Source organism: Uloborus diversus, chromosome 1, assembly GCF_026930045.1.
Source record: "Uloborus diversus isolate 005 chromosome 1, Udiv.v.3.1, whole genome shotgun sequence".
Lineage (NCBI taxonomy): Eukaryota > Metazoa > Arthropoda > Arachnida > Araneae > Uloboridae > Uloborus > Uloborus diversus.
Window position 1 is genome coordinate 212,141,891 of NC_072731.1, and position 22,156 is coordinate 212,164,046.

Here is a 22,156-nt window from a genome sequence, read left to right on the forward strand (position 1 = left end):
TTACATTTTACCGCGTTGTAATTAAGAAACCCATTCTTTTAAAATTTTTAATTTTAAACATTTAGCTTGCTTTCATTTATTTAATTTTCAAAATTTGTTGCCGCATTTTGAATTTACTTTTTACAGATTTCAAAAAATTTTCAACTGTAGTTCATGTAGCTTTACAAAATCTACATTAACGTAATGTTTATTAATTTTTATGTTTTCATGCTTAAAGTTTTATGTTTGCATTCATTTTCAGAAAGTCAACATTCACTTCCTTTCTCCACTTTCTTTTTTCAGACTAGTTTTTCATGCGTGGTTATATTTATCAGTTTGAAAAAGTTAGGGTAGATACATCATTCCCACTTTTCATTTATTTTTATTTAACTTTTTTTCATTCAATTTCCAATTTTCAAATAGACTTACATTAGACAATACAGTGGAATTTGAGTATGATATTTGTCCTGATCTTACAGACGAATTTGTTTTGAACGAATTAAATTGTTAAGGAACTTTGATGTAAAATGTGCACCAATACAATATTTTTTATTGGATTATTTGAGGGAGTTTTTCGTACAATTCTTATCATTGACGCCTACGGGACAGATAAAACTTTTCGACGAAGTAAATTACACTTAAAGTTATTTTTAGTACGGAAATAAATCGAGAAAATTAGAGATTAATATCAAGGAGAAAAAAACCCGTTGCTACCGCACAACATAGTTCAAAGATTTTTGGCAAAATTTGGAAGTAAGAAAAAAAACGACTTCACTTATTCACGTATTACATGGAGGAGTAGGAGGGCGCACTTTTCGAATCGTCGATGTTTAGTGTTCTTTATTGCTTCTTCACACTGTATAACTTTGGACTTCATAGAAAGGTATTTATCAGGAAAGGTTGAACACACATTGAGAAGAAAAAAAATGGAAATGCGATTCGACTTTTCTATTGAAAATTATCTTTGATTTATTCATTTATAACAGCAATAGAATATATGATTTTCTTGGTTTGCAGCAATGATGAAAAAAATGGATTTATTGATGAATTTAGTGAGTTTAAAAAGCATTATTTCGGTGCCCCCCTTCCCCAGTTTCGCCGACATGAAGTTTCTTTCCCCCTGTTTTTCAGTTCCTATCATACTCTTTGATATATTTAAGGGGGTGGGAATTTTGAATGCTGGCGAAACTGGAGATAAACCATTATTTCACATACAAAAGATGATGGAAGACGATTCTTTTTATATAAAATTAATTCCAATAATAATTGAGTTATATATTGTCTTTTATTCCAAATCTTTATCTTTGTTTATTTGTTTTTATCTCTACATAGTATAAAATGAAGTCTCCAAAAAGCGTCTGTGTGTTTGAACGTGCAAAACTCGAGAACACCTGGACCGATTTCGCTGAAATTTTCAGTTTGTTTCTTTTTGTCCAGAAAAGGATTGCATATCAGCTCGAAAAAAAAACGATAAATAATTCTTTTTTTATTCCAATTCACGCCCAATTTTCACATAAATTCCCGAATATGGGGGTGAAAAATTACTTGCACATATTAATATTACTTACATATCGTTGGAAAGGGTAGAATTTTCCGCGTTACACACTTTATTTCAATGCTCTAACTTTATTACGGTAGGAGTTATTTGCATTTTTAGCTCGAATATTTTTAGGCTTTGCTGAAATTTACGTACTACTTTCTTCGTTAAATCTATCAATAAAAAATGAAAGAATTGTCCCTCAGTTTTCTTTTTGACACCATTGGATAAAGAAATATTTTTTACTTCAGATCTATCTAGACCTATGGTCGAAAAACTAAGCTTCTGTCTCCAAAGGAAAAAAAAGCTGCAAACCTTTTTAAATCAAGTTTGAAAAATCTCATCTCCATTCAAGTTGTTAAACATTTTGTTTTCGCGTTTCCACGGTTACGCTTTTTGAATCCATTGTTTCTTTCCATCTTCCTCATTTTAAAATCTTAAAAGTATTTTAATATCTGTCGTCCTTTTTTGGAAGGAAACTTTTGCATGATGTATTTTTATGTTTTATTTAAGCCTGATTGTTGAATACGTCACTTGACACAATTTTTATTTTCAAGGTAGACTCGGCAAAGCCGAGCAACGCAGCTAGTTAATTTAATTTAATTAATTTATTTTGCATGGATTAAAGAGATCGATTGTAACTTCAATGCCATTTGTTGAAAATTAGATGCCTTTGTTAGATATTTAGTTTTAAAATTGTTCTTATTTTACCTATTTATTTTTATTAACCTATTCAGAATAGAAATTTTGCACTAGAGGAAATTTCGTTCTGCAATTTGCTGTGTACATTTATTTATAGAAAAAAAAAACCATTTGACTATGAAATGATTCTATTATAAAACTTAACATTTGTAATTAACTGAAAGCAGGGTAAGCTAACAAACTTTATATTCTTTTTAGATTCAAAAATAATCTCCTTTTTATCAGAAATAGACGAACTTTGTTTTCAGAAAATTATTTTAGGTGCTAAAAATGTATATTTGAATTATTTTTGAACATAACCATATTGAAGAAGATATGTTACTAAAACTGAAAAATCGATGTTTGTGTACAGGAAAGCAGGCTTGTTTAGTTCTAGATGAATGTTTTGCTCTTATTTTGTCTTTTACAATTATTCTGCAGCAAAGAAAAAAATATTCGTTTGGCCCACGAGGTTGAATCCCGAAAAAGATGCACCAATCTCAATAAGAAACGAAGTTTCTATTTCAAAGCGTTTTTCGTAAATAAACAGTGTAGTTTTGAAGCAAAAGTGAAATTAAGACAGTTTAAAAGTTTTGTGTGTAATTACAAATTGCTATTTATATACACCTGACCTTCTTTGACGTTTCTTGATTTTTCGGATGGTTATGACTACGAACATAAGTATTCATTTTAATATTTAATTAGGGAGAATAATTTTTGTCATCATGGTTACAAATCGTTTGCGTTCATTCTGGGCTTAGTTCAAGCAGACTTTATATAAAAAAAAAGGTTTTTTGGTATAAAATTAAGTTTTTGCAGGAAAAAATACATGTCTAGATGAACTTAAACAGCAAAACTTCGTCTAAATACGAAATTCCCAGATTACTAATTCCCATCATTTAAGATAGATAAGAAATAAAAGCACATAACGTTATACGCTGTAACTAATCTACATGATAAGTGTAGATAATCGGCCAAAAAATCTTTATTTTTACTATCGCATCCTAATCACCATTTACTTTTTATGGATTTGAATCATATTACCTTATCTAGACAATCACCTGTTATAATTTCTTCTCCACTTCCATTCCATTCCATTTGTAAAAATTACGAAACCCAGCGAGTAGGATCCTCTCGCGATTCGTGTTTGCGAAAAACGTAGTTTTTGAGTTCAAGGCTTCAAAATTCAAATGAATGCCAGGGGCTGAACATTAGATTTTTTTTCTTTTTTACTTCACACTACAGCTAAGATTCTAGTAATCCACTAAATATAGGATATTCTAATCATTCAATAGTAAAGTGGAAAGTAAAATAAGAAATTAACTGCGATGTAGGAGATGAATTTTGCAAAGTGCTACTGAATAAATATTTTATATGGGCAGATGAATTTCACAAAATTCAAACTGAATAAATATTCCATATGGGTATATAACATTAACTATTATTACATTTTATTTATTTATTTTTCGCACATTTTGTAATTTTCCGTCTACATACACTGCAACAGCACACACACACACATACAGAAAGCAGTTCAATTTAAAAGGAAAACCACTTTTTGATGGAAACTTTCCCAGTTTATCTCTGCTTTAGGGGCAGCCGGAAGACAACCCAACTCCAGATCAGATGATGAGAATCGTTTATAAAACGCATATCGGGCCGCTCGAAAATGCAAAAGCGCCCTCGGTGACAGCTTTAAAAATGACTTCGGGAAAACAGGGGGATGGAAAAGATGTTTGCGGACTGGGAAGGTCCGTATCGCGCCCCCTGATTGCCCATGCCGTCTGCTGGGAGTTGGGGCTGATAGTTGGGAAGGACTCAATTTCGGAGAAAGTGAAGGAGCATTCACAAAGGGAAAATCCTACCGTCCTACTAGTAGAGTTAAATTGGATTTTGCGAGAGAAAGGTATATTTTCAGAGGGTAAGAAAAAAAGGAGATCAATACAGAGTGATGTCGACAAGGAAAGACAGCATTTTTATTTAGTATATAAAGAAAGGAATTACCTCTTAATGTTTTTGTAATTTCAAAAATGACTTAAGAAAAATGCATCTTTGTTTATAAATAAAACATTTTGGTGGAAATTGTTACTACGTAGCTCTCCTAAAAGCTGTTTTGAAATGTATGTGTGAAGTATACGTTTGCATAAGTTTTCTTATCTTTTCCCCCCTTTTCTTTAAATCTAGTTTTCTGTAAAAAAAATTAACTGAAATAAAAAAAAAAAAAATTTAAATTTTTGAAAAAAAAAAAAACGTGTTAGAAACCTAAACATATGAAGAAAATACCATAGAAAACAAAAAAAAAGTTAAAGATAACTAATTAAGTTAAGAGCTCAACAAATACTGAAAGTAGAAACGTTTTAAACTAGGTTTGCCAGATGGAAATTTTTTTATAATGAATATGTACACAATGCTGTTATATTTTGGTTCTTCCTGTTCAAAAGTTTAATTCTTCATGCAATATTTTATTTAATTATTACAAAACTTTCTTGTATTATTGTCTACATAACGTCCATGCACTAAAAACTATCACAGATTTCTGGAAGACATATATTCAAAAAAATGCAATACTTTAACACCTTATTTAAAGCTGTATAACTAATTTTATTGTCAAGAAGATTTGAAACACAAATATTTCTATTCGAGAAATACATTCGAGAATTTGACTATTCTACTAATAAAGTTAATGATGGTAAAACAGCGACATTCTGTGGTGTATTTTAGAGTTAATAAGAAAAAACATCGAATGAAAAGTCAGTTTTCGGGTAAAACATTTTATTTCACTTCTAATGACTTGTAGCTCTTAGAAAAGTTCCTTTGTATGAAAGACAAACACAATGAATCTTCCGTAAACATCAGAAAAGTAGACAATAAATAATGTAGAAACATGATTACTCTTTCACAGAAATGGATGTCAAGTCTAATATAATAGAGTGCATAAAGTTATATCTTTTTTAAAAGTTATTGATAGGTTCAAGTTTTTCGATAACACTTTTCAACTATATACAAAATAAAGCTGCATTGGAAAACTTGGTTAAGATTTATCTTTAAAAAACAAATGGTTCACCAGCAAAATAATTACTTGAATAAATGTATACAAAAAAATACACTGAGGCTCGATATTAATAAAATCTAATGAAAAAATACAAATCAAGTAAATGTGGCTATCACTAAAGTCTTCTGTATATTATTTAGCCAAAAATATTTCAAGCCTTTGCTTCCCTGCATGAAAAGTCAAGACTATTCAACAATTAGTCATTTATTTTTTAAAAATCGCTTTTTATAGTATCACAGATAGGAATAATCTTCATACAAACATCTTTGAATGTCAAATTAAATATTATCAATACTTTAGTGAGAGTAAAAACTCGAAACAATACAAAATGTCTAATTTCAAATATAATGAATGCATTTCAATTTTAGTATTATTTAAATGTCCTTCAACAATTAATATTTCTAGCTAAGAAGTAAAAAAAAAGAATTAGCACGATAACACAATGGCTTGTTGTCAACATAACACGTAAAAAGAAAACGAAGAAAAAAAATTTCCACAAAATTGTGCTATTGGAAAAAAAAAACATACTTTTACTGTAAAAATGTAACCGTATTGCTCTAAGTATACATTACAAAAAAATAAGTAAATTCTTGACTATTTTTTTAATCCAATTATATTTTTGTACATATATAAGAGTGCATTGTTGTTTTATATGCTCAAACCCTTACATTTTGCCACTGAAACGTTGATTTTAAACTTCGTTACAAAAATGTATTATGTTCAAGAAAAATATTTCTATATCCTTGCTATCTTGTCTCTCTCATGACTAACATTTTTTGTCAGTTAAAAAAAAATAATAATAAATAAATTTTATAAAACATAAAACTCTGTAAAGTAGCAGTTCTGAAATTTACAACAGGAAAAAAAATGTTAAGATTCTCGCAATTACTTATTGGATGTTCTTGAAATAAAATATATAAAAACTACCAATTTTTAAAAATCAAAATTTATAATTTAATCATTCTATGAATCAGCATTCCCCCCTCCCCCTAATATATTTTATTAAACGGACCTGAATTCTTTAAATTTTGAACTTCATTATGTTCTTATGCTTGCCCAATTTAGTTGAAAGAATATTGCATTCAAGAAGAATCAAACACGTTCAAGAAGAATTAAATACGACATTTAGAAGAATTTCAGTGATATTTCTTCTAAGAAAGCAATTCTGAAGACTCGATTATACTCCAAATCATTTATTGCGAACTGTTTGTTATCACTATCCCTTATCAGACTTAAACAGAAAGGAAAAGTGCTGATATTGCGTGAGCAATCTGAGATGACATTAAACAGCAGGAAATGTAATGAACATAAATCAGCAAAATCATCCCCTTTTTTATGCAATATTGTACACAGGTTGTTTTTACAATTCAAAATTAAATATCACGATAATTAAATGTGGAGGAAAGAGAATTTGACATTTAACGAAATTCTCATAAAAAGATGATTTCTCTGACCTTCCACTTAGCAAAACGTAGAGATATACCCAAGATATACCCAATCATGATTCTCTCTGTTCATTGGAAAACATTGTAGACATTGCTTTCCTTGATGAATCCATATTAAACCTCAAATATTCGGAAAAAAATTTCTGTATTCTTGCAGACAAAAAAAATAGTTTAATCAGTGCAAAATATGCCATATTATAAAAGTAATGGATCTTTACCAATCAAGTTCATACAGTAATCCAAAAAACATAACAATTCATTTTTTAAAGAACAGTAACCATTCACTTTTTAAAGCATTTATCGTAGAAAAGGACGATTTCGAAAAACGTGGTCATTGAAAATGTTATTGAAAGTATTAATGCACCAGGATTTCGCTTGGATGTGCTGCCAATTTTTAATCCATGTTAAATAGCGTACAAAAGGAAGCAGTCTGCACAAAAGGGATGTAAATGAACTTTTAAACATTTTGAGTAAATCGCCTTTGAAGTTCAGATTCTATGTAGCCTTTCATTGATTGATTTTCTTCTAAATCATGTTGTGTATAGCAGCAACTAACAGGGATATTACTATCTCTTGTTCCAAAAGAGAAAATTGGTTCCCCTCCCAATGAGGTCGTTTCTGAAATTTTAAAAGTATTTTTTTTTTTTCTGAAAGAGCATGCTTAAAAACATAGACTCTGACAATTTTTTAAATAACTTCTTCAAGTTTAATATTTTTAAAAAATTACTTAAATCGGTGCTCTTTCATCGTATAACGCTTCTGCCGATGACATCACAAATGATGAAATGCCAATCAGTGTTGCCATTCACGGTCCAAAATATTTAATTCGCGTCTTTACTCACGTGTATTGGCAACGATATGGTTGATAGCAAGCATAGAGCGCAATTGTAATTCGCTGCTTGATTATCATAACGTGGAAATGCGGTAAAATGATGCGCCATAGTTCATCATTTGTGACGTCATAAAGAACACGCCTTGTTTGAAGAATCGGACATCTAAAAAAATTAATTAAAAAATAACTGTTGGGGAAATGAAAGTATTTTCTGAGTCCATTTTATTTTTTTGCTTATTCTATCAATTTCAGTGACAAAAACTACTACTTTTGATTGAAGGAAACAACCCCATTGTACTGGTGAAATCCAGATTTTTAATTTTAGCACTTACATCCCCTTGTTTCTCACTGCTTCAATTCTGTACCCCAAAACCGCACTAACGCAATTCCAAAAAACGTGATTTTCCGTTTATTTGTGCATTGTATGTAGAACCCCATTCTGCATCGAGCCATATCAACGTAATCTTTACAAAAAATCCTTTAATAATTTACCCGTGTTAAAAGAGCGCGAGTTCGATCCCTTGTATGCAACAAGCGACCGTTTCTCCACTCTCCTGTAAAATAACGAATGTAGGACTTACGTCCGTCTGGTTCTAAGGTACAGAATTTCTGTCACAATTCATCTTTTGATACGGTTCGTTTAAGAGGCATACCTATATAGAACTTAATTTCTAACAAAAGAAGTATGGAAGCCCTAAAACCTTAAAAGGTTCTTTTAAAGTGTAAATAGCATAATTTCCGTATACTAACAATAAAAATTCACATAAAATTGTAGATAAGTGCAGAGCCGGATTTACAGGTTCGGGGGCTCGTCGCAATGCAATTTCGGGGCCCTCTTAGCTATCACAGAACTATATAAAACATTTATCATGTGCATTGTTGAATCTCTTTTTTTAAGGTCTCTTTGGTCGCGGAAGGGCCACTTGCAATTGCGACATGGTAAATCCCCCACTGGTGCAGGAGCTGAGCTCCCGTGAGGTCATATGAAAATTAAGCCCTGTATAAAAATAATCAATAAAAATTTTTGCTAACGAATGTCTTCACTACAAGAACAGAATAAAGCACTCGGTGCACTGCACACACGTAGCCGAAGAAAGATGCATTTTTCATTTCTCCCATGGTATAAAAAGTTTACTTTTAGTAACTTAATTTTGCACTTGTTTACGAACTCAACAACAGTCATCAAATGCGAAATACAAATAAATAAAATATGAACACGATCAGTTGCTGGTTGGTTAGAAGTAGACAAAAATACTTAATTTTTAATACTCCTTAATAAAGTAGTGAATTTTAAAGGCACTATGTGAAGAGCTGTTCTTTCATAAATTGGTAAATTTAAAAACGTTTATTGGTACTTTTGAATCAATGCATCAGCAAGGCCTCCAAATATCAGATGATAACAGAGAGCTTGAGCTCACAGTCGATGACACTGATGATGGTATGTTTTCAAAACTGCTTGTACTTGCTATTTGTTCAGTATGCATCACAGATGGAAAAGACTCAGTCGATGGAATCGCGAATGAAGTTGAAACTGTTACTGCAGGAACCGTAGGAGTCCTTAAACCGGGCTCGAAAATATCCAATGAGAAAGAAGTCAGATCACTGGTTGGGGTTGAAGATAAAACATTGGCAGCCATAGTCAAAAGACCAGGAGAGTACTCTGAAGATGATGTGTAAAAGTCAATGGAAGATGGCTTGAAGGCGAGAGGTGAAGATGAATCCATGACGGTGGATGACGGGAAATTGTAAGAAGGTAAACAAGAGGCACTTCCTGGCACTGGTGGTGGCTCGGACCGACTTGGGATAATGGAAGACGCAAGTCCACCAGCTGCCGCATTACTGTTGTCTTGCAATAATCCCTGAGAACTAGGAGCGAAAAACGAAGTCGAACAGTTTGGTATCTCTGAAGAATAGCATGGGTACATAGATGCAGAGGTTGAAGACACATAAGATGACTTGTAAGAGTTGGTATTTTCCACAGAAGTCGCGGTAAGACCTAAGTCAAAAGTTTTATCACCGAAGATGTCTTGACGACCGAAAATATCTTGCCGAGGAATCTTTGAGGTTTTCTCGTCGACAGTGGTTTGACCCGACGTCAAGTTTTCATACACAAGGTCCAAGTTCAGAAAGTTGCTGTCAAGAAGTTGCTGTGATGTAGATGAAGCTCCAACATCTAACAAACTCGATGTTAAAGCTGAAATAAAAATAGATAATCAAATACACATACTTAAATGCAGATGCAATATAAAAAAGTTAACACTTGAGTGCAAATTAGACATAATTGTTGTATGCTACTTAAAACTGCAGTTGAGCTCACTCAATGGGGTATCGGTTAAAAAAATATCCCTCTTAATGTAATAAATTTTCAATGAACCAGATCATTATAATCTGTCCTTTTGATCCCGGACATTGGAATATCCCGCTTACTAGAATAATTTTTCGTAGCAAATTAGTTATTCCATTAAGCGTGTTCGACTGTACTATGCGCAATATTACGTTTAATTCCCATTTAAGTTTAAGTTAGACATGTTATTGTGAATGCGTGCGCACGCTGTCTTATTTATACCAAAAAAAAAAAAAACATCAAAAATGTTTAGAGCATATTGAGATATTTAAAATCGTTCAGTACAAAAATACTTGGATTCGTTCGTATTAAAATTGAAGCAAAACTTTTGATGAGAAACACTGTTGAAGAAATCTCAAGATAAAATGGAATCGAGACTTTCAAGCTCCGAACAATAACAAACATTATTGTTTTAGTAATTGACCGATGTTTCTCTTCTTTTACGTAAAATGCATGAGCTAGAGCTCAAGAATCTAAAAAAGGAATAACTTCGTGCCTCTCATTATATTTCTGATAAATTTCTTTTTATCTAATGAAAAAAGGAGTAGATATAGAGAATACTTTATTTCCCTACCTGAAGTAGATGAGGTTGTAACAATGGATGAGACAGTTCCCCCGGACTCACCACCTAGGACGATAGGCGTGGATGGCATCAAGTATTGTGGCTGAGAAGGGCCAGGAGAAATCATCCACGGGATAGTAGAAGTTGACGAAGATACACCTACACGAAAAATAATAGATATATTTATTTAGAATCAAAGGTAAGGTTGGATAAATTCAGTATTTCAAATTACAGAGGAATTAGTGAACGAAGTTTTTATAATAGGTGAAAAAATAGTTTTTATAGAAAAATAACCAATTTTTAAGGTTGCTGCAAAATATTAGTTGCTATTTGAATGAAACTGTGACAGTAGAGCAGGAGCAGCGAAAGGGGGGGGGGGGGTGCAAACACTCCCCAGAGGCAACGGTTTTAACATAAATGCAAATTCTAATACAGTAGTTTATGCATATAAAAGAGCTATTTCGATTAAAAAAACAAAAAACACCTTTAGAAACTATTTTCGATCTAAAAATTACATCCAGAAGGCATTTTTTGATTTAAAAAAAAAAACCTTCAGAAGGTATTTTCGATTTAACACTCCCCTCCAAAAGGTAATTTTTTATCAAAAAAAAAAAAAAAAACCCTCCAGGAAGTATTTCTGGCTGCGCTTACTGTTGACATAAGTTATATAGTAGCATAATTATTTAGATTTATCTTCTAATTACCATTTGTTGTCTGGAATTATAAAAACAGAAATAAAATAATTATTTAAAAGCAATAATGAATTATAATATGCATTAAAATAAATAAATCATTAAATTCTGATATTCTGTGTACTTTGAGGTGACAGCGATGGTTACTCCAAAATTGAATTCTTTAAGTATTTGTGAAAATATATTCGGTTCCGTTGAAATAATTTAAACCAATGAAAAATAACTATTCTTAGATTTATTGAAGTGATTTGTTTCACATAAATGAAACTAAAGATCATCGGGATGCTAAAGAATTATTTTGTAATCATTCTGCCAGGAAAGAAGGCTGTAAAATTGAATGAGTAGTATAAGCAAATAATAGAACTAACTGAAGTTTCAAACACAATATCACTTTTCAAAAAAAAAAAAAAAAAAAAAAACACACACACAAACAGCTTTTATTACCTTTCTGAATAATGAAAAACATTATTTGTAACCATACACCAGTAGATATTACAGTGGTGGCGACAGGAAAGGCGAAAAAAAGTTCCCTGACTTTTCCCTGATTAAGTTCACTGAATTTCCCTGATTTACGTTACCATGGATAATGGTTTTCTTCCTTTACCCTACCTGAAAACCATTGCATATTAAATAAAATAGTGTTTAAAACGTTTTAAGTTGTTAATTAAAAATATATTTTGAAAATAAGCTTTTTTTTTTTTTAGTAAAAATAGTATATTAAAATATCTATGGAAAAATATTATAGGAAATCTAAAACAAATACTCTTTACTTCCAGTAACATGTTAATATAAGAATTCTAAGAAATTATTTCAACCACTCTTAAAGACATATGTAATTAGGATAAAACTGAAAAAAGTTTATTTGGGAAATAATTTTGAACTGAATTTTCAAGCAGAATAATTGTTGCTGCGAGAATAACAAGTAATTGTGAAAGTATAGAAGTAATGTAGTTTTACTTATGTAAATAATGGACATATTTATGTAAAACAAATTGGAACCTTTTTAAACAATCAGTTATATTGAGCTGTTCTCTAATCAAGAACTTAGGTTTTAATGAAGGAATACAGCATTTTAACTATTAAAAAACATCAAAAATATTTACTTATGTACACAACTCAATTTCAAATGATTTCATTATTAGTCGAAAAAAAACTTTTGTAATCAACAACATTGAAATGTAAAAAACAACAATAATTAATTTCAAAATTTATAGTGTATAAACTCGGTTTTAAAATAAAAGAATTTCAAAGTCTGAAAAAAAAAAAAAAAACTTCGTATAATCTAAAGCTACAGCGAATAATAAAATGGCAAAAAGCAAAGTTGATTTTCATTTAACGTTCAATTTTAGCAATTAAATCGAAAATGCTAAGTAAAATATCTTTTAAGCTCTTAGCAGTATCAATTTAAAAAAAAAAAGATTTTTTTTTCTTAAAATTGTGATTACAGTACGCTAGCTACTTCAAGACAATGATTAAAGGCAATGGAGCAAAGTCTTTAAATGGCGGCTTCCTCTTTGCATGTAGGGTTGTTTATTTTACGTAGCATGGAATGCCTGGCAGAAAAATTCAAACTACGTAAAATAAACAACTTTACAGACACAGAAGCTTAGGAAGTTTACCCTGTGGTTAATAACTAAGATTCAATACTTTGACCTTAAGGGGGAAAATGCACAAACATGTGTAAGTGTATAATCGCACCGCAATAATTTTATTTTTTTTTAAACAAATAATTGGCGGAAAATGCATAGGAAATAAAGGTATTTAATTTTGCAAAGCAAAAAAAAAAAATTTTTTTGTCTTCATTTGATCAATTTTCCCTGAATTTTTATAATTTTTTCGAAATTCCCTGATATTTCCCTGATCAATAAAGTTCCCTGACTTTTCCCTGATCTCCCTGATTTCCCCGATCTGTCGCCACCCTATATTACTCTGGGCATACCTCAAGAATTTTAAAGTTATTGTCCTTCATTTTTGTCACAGTTTAAAAAATAAATAAATAATAATAATAATAAATAAATTTAAAAAAAAAAAAAACAGAGATGCTGAGAAAATGCTAAAGAAATCACAACTTATTGTGCGTGAATTTTTTTTTTTTTTTAATTACAACTATCCTATTGTCTATGATTAGATGTATCTATTATTAGAATTGAACTTAAAAGGGCACTTATAAAATGTGATTTAGCTTTTGAAAAACGTGATATTAATGAAGTCGAAATTAAACATTTTTTGATTCAGGTTCTATGTTTACTAATGACTGAATCATTTATGAGAAATTGCTCCTGTTGTGATTATGCTGTATTTTCATTAATGATGAAATCAAAAGCACTCCTGCCTTCATTTCTTGTAGAGCTGAGACCACTCAACAAATTTTCAGAAAAAAAAAAAAATCAACTCAGTCTTGTATCCGTAAAACCATGGTGACATCCAAAGTGTACTGTAATGTCTAAATTTTTGATTTGCGAAAATATGCAGAGTATTCATAGCACTATAAATCAGGAGTTAACGCTTTCCCGAAGGATTTATAACTCTTCCATGATAACATAAAACCCCGCTTGTCACATAAAACCAAGTTTTGTTTGGCTGACTAAAGATGTGCATTGTACACGATCATAACTTTCTTTATGACGAATTCATGTGACTTTACTAAAATTCTAATCTAATACGTAACGAGCTACAGAAATTAGTAGAAATATTTCGCATACAAATGAAACACTCAGAACATTAACTAAGCATACTAACCGAAACCGCTTTAGAAAATGTAAAACTACTTCGGTATTAGGTGAAGTAAGCTATCACATCTTTATCTTGTAACATGTTTTTGCTTTTCTTTTATAATGAATGAATACATGCTCCCTCACAGCAAACCACATCAACAAAAAACAGTGGAGGCGAACACTTTTTATGGGAAATTCATTTTATTTTATAATAAAAGAACCAGTAATAGAAATTACAAAAAAAAAAAAAAAAAAAAAGCAGAAATGTAAAAATTTTCAGAACATGATTATCTGTTTTACTTTGTACATCTGTTTACGAATCATTTTGCCCCCCCCCCCCTTTTATGGGAAATTTAATTTATTTTAAAATTAAGGAACCAAAACTAGAAATTACAAAAAAAAAAAAAAAAAAGCAGAATTTTCAAAATTTTCGGAACATAATTATTTGTTTTACTTTGTACATCTGTTTACGAAACATTATTTAGCACAAGCAGTAACTTTTAGTTTATGTATTCATTGTTTAGATATCAGTAAATAAATTGTTTTAGTAAAGAAGCCACACTTGGCATAATGAAGTTTTTACCAAGTGTTTGCGACATCTCAAAATACTTGGGGATAAATAATGTAAGTCTAATTCATGTCTAAGTTTCTTCGAGGGAAGTTATTGTCATTCATCAAAATCTTAAGAAAACCGTGAGTTAAGTTGTTAGATTTACATTAATTTCCAATTATCTGCTCTCAAAACCAGCCCAAACAAAATTTTGTACTTTTTTCCTCACTTTTTCCTGCTTTTTTTTTTGCCCCCCCCCATTTATGAGCCCCAATCGCCGTCTCTGACAGAGAAGTAGTTATTCTTAGATTCATTGAAACAAGTTGTCTTACATAAATGAAGGTAAAGATCTGTCGAGATGCTTAACTCATTATTAGGTAGTTTTTCTGTCCTAGAAGAATGCCATAAACTTGAACAAGTAGTATGAGAAAATGACAGAACTGACTGAAGTTTTAGAAAGAATAACTCCGGGAGAATCAATAAACTCAGAGTAATTCTGATTTTGCATGAACAAGAAAACAGCTTCCCGCCTACTATACATAGCCAGAGAGACGAGACTAATGAGGACGCCTGAGTTTCACCCTTGTTGTACAATTGCGAAAAGTTTACGACAAACGCCCGGCAAATCCACTGTCATCCCATCACACAACAATCAGAAAGGGAGACGGAAACATTAAAAAATAGTGACTCAAATGTGATGATTCAAGAGCGCCAAATTGACTCCACTCAGTAGACAGTGCAAAGTTACAAATTACTAGAGTTAATCCCGGCGAACGCGTGGCCTAACCCATGTTGCCTACCGCAGGAGCAAAAGATGTTAGAGAAAAAGAGCTCTCAAAAGAGACTATGTTGTACGAAATCCGCCCTCTTAATGATATTTTTTTTTCTTCACTCCATCTTTCCCTTCTTCGATCCATTCCACCTGTCTCTCATATTTTTTCATGCCTGATATTTCTGGGCTGCGGTTTCGAGCCCGTCGTCAGAATGGCGGGAAGGATGACGGAAATGGTAGAATTCTGATTTTTTTTTTTTTTTTGTTCCACGTGCTGGAGGCACCGGCTTGTTTTGAAGTTGATCATGGAGCACCGGGAATCTCCACGACGACCCCGAGAGGAGGCAGATGAAATCAGGTACTGCGTTGCAATTCGTGGAACGGGCGGCGGCGACCCGCCGAAAGGGTGTTATTTACGGCAAATCACTAAGCATCCGGTCCGAGGAGGGTCGCGACATTAAATATGAAAGGATGGTTGCAACAATGATGTGCAGATAGATACCGAGATAACTCGTTTTGATTCAGTTTTGCTACGTTTCAATCACGGAACTCTATTTTTAGGCACTGTCACGAAACCATTGCGTATATTTTTCATTGTAAATATTCTTCGAAGTAGCCTACAGACTACAGTAGTGTTTTTCAACCTTTGGCCCGCAAACAACTTTTATGTGGTCCACGAATAGCTGGAGAAAATTAATCTATATCATTCTTAGAGTTGTGTCAAGGACGTAGCCAAGGGGGGGGTCCATGGGGTCCGGACCCCCCCTTCCCGAAAGACTACTGTCTGTTTTTTCTCCGTTGTTGCACCTCACGACAACAAAAATTTTCCAAAGAGAGAAATTTTATGAAAACCGGTATTTTCCCCTTAAATATTCCCATTTATCGATAATTTTCCCGCGTCCGAGTCAATTCAGAACACGAGAACCTCGTGAAATAACTGCGGGTTCCGAGTTGCCGCCGGTCTCTTCCTGTGTCGCGAAGAATCCGTCCGAAAACGACGAATTTCCAATTCAACCCAACTGGGTTGTGACCTTGAAATTCGGCCCCTCTCCCTCAGCCCACCAAATTGCCATCAGCAAAGTTATTGAAAACAAACATTCCCCAGTCTCATTGGGGTGGTTTTCTTTCTTTCTTCTTTTCGTTTTGACTCTTTTCCCGTTTGGACTTGATTTCCTAGACACATGCTGCACGAAGGACAGCCAGAGTGAGGTGCATCCCTGGTGAATTAGTAATTGAAATTCCTATTATTTTCTGTTTTAACACACAGTTTTTTTCTACCACGTGCTTATAGGAAACATATCTTGAACAAAATTGTAATCAAAAGAAAATTAAGTGTACATAAACTAGGTAAGTTGTAGTGTTTCCTTTTAAAGTTTTCTTAACAATACGAGCAATTTATGTGTTAATATGTTTTCCCATTTAAAAACTAAGTTCCGACAGCAACGAAAAAAAAATTCTACACATTTCGTGTGATTGAGGATGAGAAAAAATAAATATTAATTATTAATTTATTTTTGAACTTTATATTTTTGGTATGATTTATTTCAGATTCATTTTATATTTTGATTAATAATCTTATTTAAACTTTTAGTTTATTTTTAACAATAATAGATTACTTATCTCCCCGGAAGCTTACAACTTTTAAACTGTAATCCTGAAAAGTTCGTTTTTTTTTTTCTGTATCGAAATTTTATGAAGCGAAGAATGAAATTGAAAATTACTTGAATATTTTACTGTAATCAGTTTATGAAATTGCAAGTTCGGCCATATTAACACATGTAATTTAAAAGTAATGATTAGAAATTCGTACTTTTAAATCTTACTGAAATGTGAGTCTATGGTCCCAAGAGAAGAGCAGCTAGTCATTTTTAACTGAAGAAAAAAATCTTTCTTCGATGTTGTTCCGTTTTTCAAGAAAAGCATATTTGTATTTGTTTCATTGGAATAAATTTTCTGATTAGTATTTACCGCCTTTTTACTGAGGAATTATTTAACAAGCGTCTATGCATCCATCATTAGTAAATTGCGAAGGTAGCATTAAACGTAATAAAAAACGGACATGTGCATTTGACTATAAAATTACTAGGTGAAAGTTTCTGCTATTTACTGCGCATATAATTAAAAAAAGGTCAATGCGAGGTACATTTTCTTGTGTTTTTCACGTCTATATTAGATTTTTTTTTAAACTCTTAATTTCTTCAAGTTGAAATTATTTGCTATTTCTTGCAATAGAATATCTTTTACTAACATCACATAAAAGAAAAAAAAAAGTCAATACCTACGTTATAAAATATGATATGCTTTCGAGAATACATGATGATTACAAAATCGCTCCTAGAATGGAAGTTATACCAATTTGAAAATGAAAGAATCAGAAGTGTTATTATTGTTAGATGAATTTTGGAAGGTAGATTTAAATCATTACTGGATTTTTAACCACAATCATTCTGAGATTTTTTTTACAGAAGATTGTCTTTAGGCTTTTGAACATGAGATGACTGTTGAGCAAAAAATTTATAAACTGAGGCTATAAGAAACCTATAAGTTTTGATTTCAAAAATTGGCTAGCTTTATGCATATTACATATTGTTGAAAATGTATCTAATTTAATGCTACTGTATTATCGCAATCGCAAACAGGACGAAGATTACCTTAATGATCAAAATTTGACGTTTGACTCCAAATCATGGAATTTTCGAGTCGAACACTTGCTTACTGCTAATAAAGACAGTAAAGTAACCAAGTTATAATCAAATACTGACACGATAATTCGTAATAGAGTATATTGCCATTTTCCCTGTAGTTGTTTACAATTATATTTTTAATTTGAAAAAGACTGATTTGTACAGAAGTTTTTTTTGTATTTGGCAGAATAAACTGAACTCGTGCTTGGTGGTGAGATAGGTGGGTGCGATGCCTCCTCTTGATCTTTTAAATGAAACATTAAATTGAAAACATCAGAGGAAAATCGCCAATAATGTTTAAATCATTCATGACCTTATAAAAAACATTTATAAAAAGCAATCATTTGCATTTTTTCCAAAATGTTGTGAAAATAAAAATACATAGATGCTTAATTTCATTCACCATACATTCCACTACTCGACAGGTAAAAGATCTCTCAGGTATTCGTTTGGCTTGACAAAATTAAACCCCTAGTGCAGTTTCGCACCGAAGAGAGCTCAAGTGTCTCCATCTGGTGGAAACTCGGCGTCGAAATTTCCTGTGCAGTCACATCCGCGCCTTAATGGTAGCATTTGAAAGACTAGATGCCATATCGGTGGTTCGCACTAGGTCCGAAAAGGCTAAAGCCTCTAACGAAGCCCCATTAGAAAGAAAAAAAAATACCATAACGGATCCTAAGATAGCTTATTTTACCAATTCGTTTTGCAAAAAAATAATAATAACGATTTAAAAAAACGGCAATGCGTTTTTTTTTTTTTTTTTTTTTTTTTTTTTTTTTTTTTTTTAATGATTGCAACAAAGGAAGTCTCCATCCGTCAAAGAGTTAATAGTTTGTTCAAGTTTTTAAATGATGGTTAGAAATGATAATTAGAAAACTGATAAAATTAGAAACTTCATTCAATTTCGTATAATCAAAAGAATGTTATAAAGTAGATAAATAAAGAACTAAATAACAAATAAATACCTTTGTGCTGAAACTTGGATTACTGATTATTTGAAATAAAGAACTAGTTCAAGCTTTTTAAATGAAACCTTGCTAATATTTTAGTCGAGAGGGTGGTTGAATTTTGCCAGAAATCTTGTTCAAATCGGACAGGGTGGCGGAATTACGTTATATTGCATTCATAGTTATACATTCGACTCGATAGATATAGATTTCTTTATTTTTTTTTCAAATAAAATGACTTGTACATATTTTGTTGAAATATATTACAAAGCTTTAATATTTTATTAAACTATTACCTGCGTTTTCCAAGTAATCCATAGAACAGTTTTCGTTTTCCGAATTTCTTTTATTGTGAACTTTTTATTAATAGGAATTATATCACTCATTTTCAAAGCATCAGAACAGAGGAAGCTTATGTGATGGAATTTTTCTATCCATGTATGAAAACTTAGTATGGGAAAACTTTTAGTTTAATGTTAATTTTATAAACTGAGTAATTTTTTTGCCACTTAATGTAAAATTTTTGTTAAATAATTTTTTAATAAATGCTCTATCAATTTCAATTATTTAATTGATTTTAGTTAATTATCATATTTTAATAATTAGTTTTAATTGGATTTATTTTTTAACGTAAATATGAGCTACTAATTTTGCTTTAGCATGCCTCCTCTTTTGAAGTTCGTGAAACCTTGGCCCCCCCCTTAACAAAGTTCTAGCTACGTGCTTGGTTGTGTGTGTGTATCTAAATTTATTGCAGAAAACTATTGGATCAATCTCGTTTCACTTAATATACAGGGGAGCCCAGAATTCAAATTTTTGGAGACCCGAAAATTCTCAATTTGCCAAATGGAACTCTAAATTTTGTCGAATAGAGCTCTAAATTTGCCGCATCAGGAAATTTTCGGGAGGTCACGGTGACCACTCATCGGGGCGCTCCTGCTATTATAACTGCAGTCAATATACCATTTCTATCGTTGTGGTCTGCTTTGGATTCAGAAAGGTACCAAATGGTCCTCAGTAGTAAAATGGTTAAGAACCACTGAATTATACCGCTCTCAGGGGAATCGTGGCAACCAAAAGATGAAAAACAGCATCTGCGCATGCTGCCAGCTGCATCAACTAAGCCGATTCACAGAGGTGTTCATCATAACCAAGAGCGATTACGCACCCCTTCAAATCTTACGCAGCACTTCCCTAAAAGCAAGACTCCTCCCCTAAAAGAGGCTATGAACCCTTAAACATTCCCTTTTCCGCAAAAAGAAACGAATGTCATGGACCTCACTCGTAGGTGGGCACAACTGCAATGTAGCAACTAGCTTAGAGAAAACCGCATTTAAGTTCTTTTCTCACTGCAACATCATTACTAAACATAGCTTCAACTCGGCAAGTTAGTTTAAGAAAAACGTAAAATCTTATTCTAGTAGCAAAGTATTAGCGGCTTCCTTGGTAATAGACATGCAAAATGTAAATGGGCAAGCAATTTTATCGTTAACAAATTTCAACAATGGTTTTCACAATATGAAGAAAATTAAAAACAATATGAACAAAAACATACAATGAATTAAAGCATCAAAAGAAGATTAATATCAAAAAATCATTGACCAGAACAGATATAAACAACTGGATTGGTTATAAACATCGCTTTTTTGTGACAACTTTTCTTCAGCTAAACAAGCTAGTAAAAATTTAATAAAAATAGTTCATGTACGCTCGACAAACAAATTCTGATACTATAATGCAAAGATCGAATTAATTTCAAAATGCACATGATGTTTCTACGTAAACCATTCTAATGTTTTAGAATGAGAATAATTCAAGAAATATTGTAAATTTTAACTCAAAATAATCAAAAATAGTTTAATATTATAATTCGCAACTTTGTCACCTGTCAAAGCAGACGGAATTCACGGAATAGATTTCGTCCCCACCTGGGGGAAAGTCCCATCCAAGCAATGATCCAGGTCACTTTCTTCTGGGTCGAGAAAAACGCAAGAGTAGGTCACAGGTGTCCGGTGCGAGGGTCAGCGGTCTCCTTATTCCTTTCCGTTTCGGAGAACGAAAATGAGGGTTGGAAATCCCCTCCAAACCGGAATCAAATATATATTCGCTCATGAGCGAATTAGGGATTTATGCGAACGATAAAACATGTAGATGATTGCGTTGCAAAAAATGTGGAATACGGAAGTATATGCCTGGACAAAGGCGGATGGTGCACCAAAGAAAAGGGGGGGGGGGGGTAAAGAGGTGTGTGTGGGCGGGAGGAGGATTAGGAACTGCTCTAAAGATTTTTTTTTTCTTTTCATTTTTGTTATCTATTTTACTTGGGCTTTATTGTACAAACTTGTATACTGCGGTGTGCGGGTAAACGGCAGTATTGAGTTTTCGAGACATTTGTAGGAAGGATATACCGTAAGGAAATCTTGGAATTAGACGTTTTTTTTCGCGCCTTTTTTTCAGCGGAAACCAAACAAGCAAGCTTGTACAATAAAGCTAACGTACAATAGATGACAAAAATGTTTAAAAAAAAATGAAAAATGAAAAATTTGCAGTTACTGCCTTTTACCTACACACGGCGGTATATATTTAGTTTATGCTCAAAATAAAGCACGAAAAAAAAAAACGTCATTCAAAGATTTTACTTTTGTTTGTGGGGTTTCAAAAACTCGTTTCTTCAATTATCTCAAAAAACTCATCTTTGTAGATACTGCCGTTTACTTGATCACGAAAGAAAAAACAATAGTATTTGAAATGAAACTCGTTTTGAAAAAATGGCAGTAGAAATCAAAAGACACTGAACAAGTTTATCAGTCCTTGTTCTTGAGAGAGAAAAAAAAAATCCTACGCTAAAAACCGGGAGATTACAAAGACAATTAACGAATCAATCACTCCTTGTGCTTGAGAAATGAAACGAATTTCTTATGCCAAACAGTGGGAATGACGCAATGACTTCGAGCAATTTAATCAGTCTTTGCTCTCAAGAGAGTAAATGAACTCTTCATTACACCATAAGTTGATACCAAAAGCGAAACAAGAGACTTCTTATTCTTAAAAGAGGAAATCAACTTCTCAAACACAAAAGTGGCGGGGTGGGGGCACAGAAGCGCCGAAGAAGACATTAGTTCGTTCTCAGAGGTGAACAGATTATGAAAGAGAGAGAAATTTTCTGAATTTTGAGAAATGGATTTTTACTACTCTACTAATCAAGGACAAAACTTCTTAAATTTATTTTTGCTTTAAATTAAAAATCTGAAATTTATTTTTCTCATGTTTAATACAGTGAAACCTGTGTGAGTTGACCACTTGCAGTGCACTACTTTAGTGGTCTACTTAAGCAGGTGTCAACTTACAGAGGTTGATTTATATGG

The 22,156-nt window shown here is 32.2% G+C and overlaps 1 protein-coding gene across 1 annotated transcript in view; it reads right to left on the bottom strand.

The window, feature by feature from the left end:
- Positions 1–8,896: 8,896 nt before the first annotated feature.
- LOC129218508 (runt-related transcription factor 1-like) overlaps positions 8,897–22,156 on the bottom strand; it is a 57,731-nt gene continuing 44,471 nt past the window's right edge. Inside the window, exons 5-6 of the mRNA XM_054852798.1 lie at positions 10,445–10,591; positions 8,897–9,720 (exon numbers count right to left, since the gene is read on the bottom strand). Coding sequence (XP_054708773.1) covers positions 8,897–9,720; positions 10,445–10,591 — 971 coding nt within the window. The remainder of the gene's footprint in view (positions 9,721–10,444; positions 10,592–22,156) is intronic.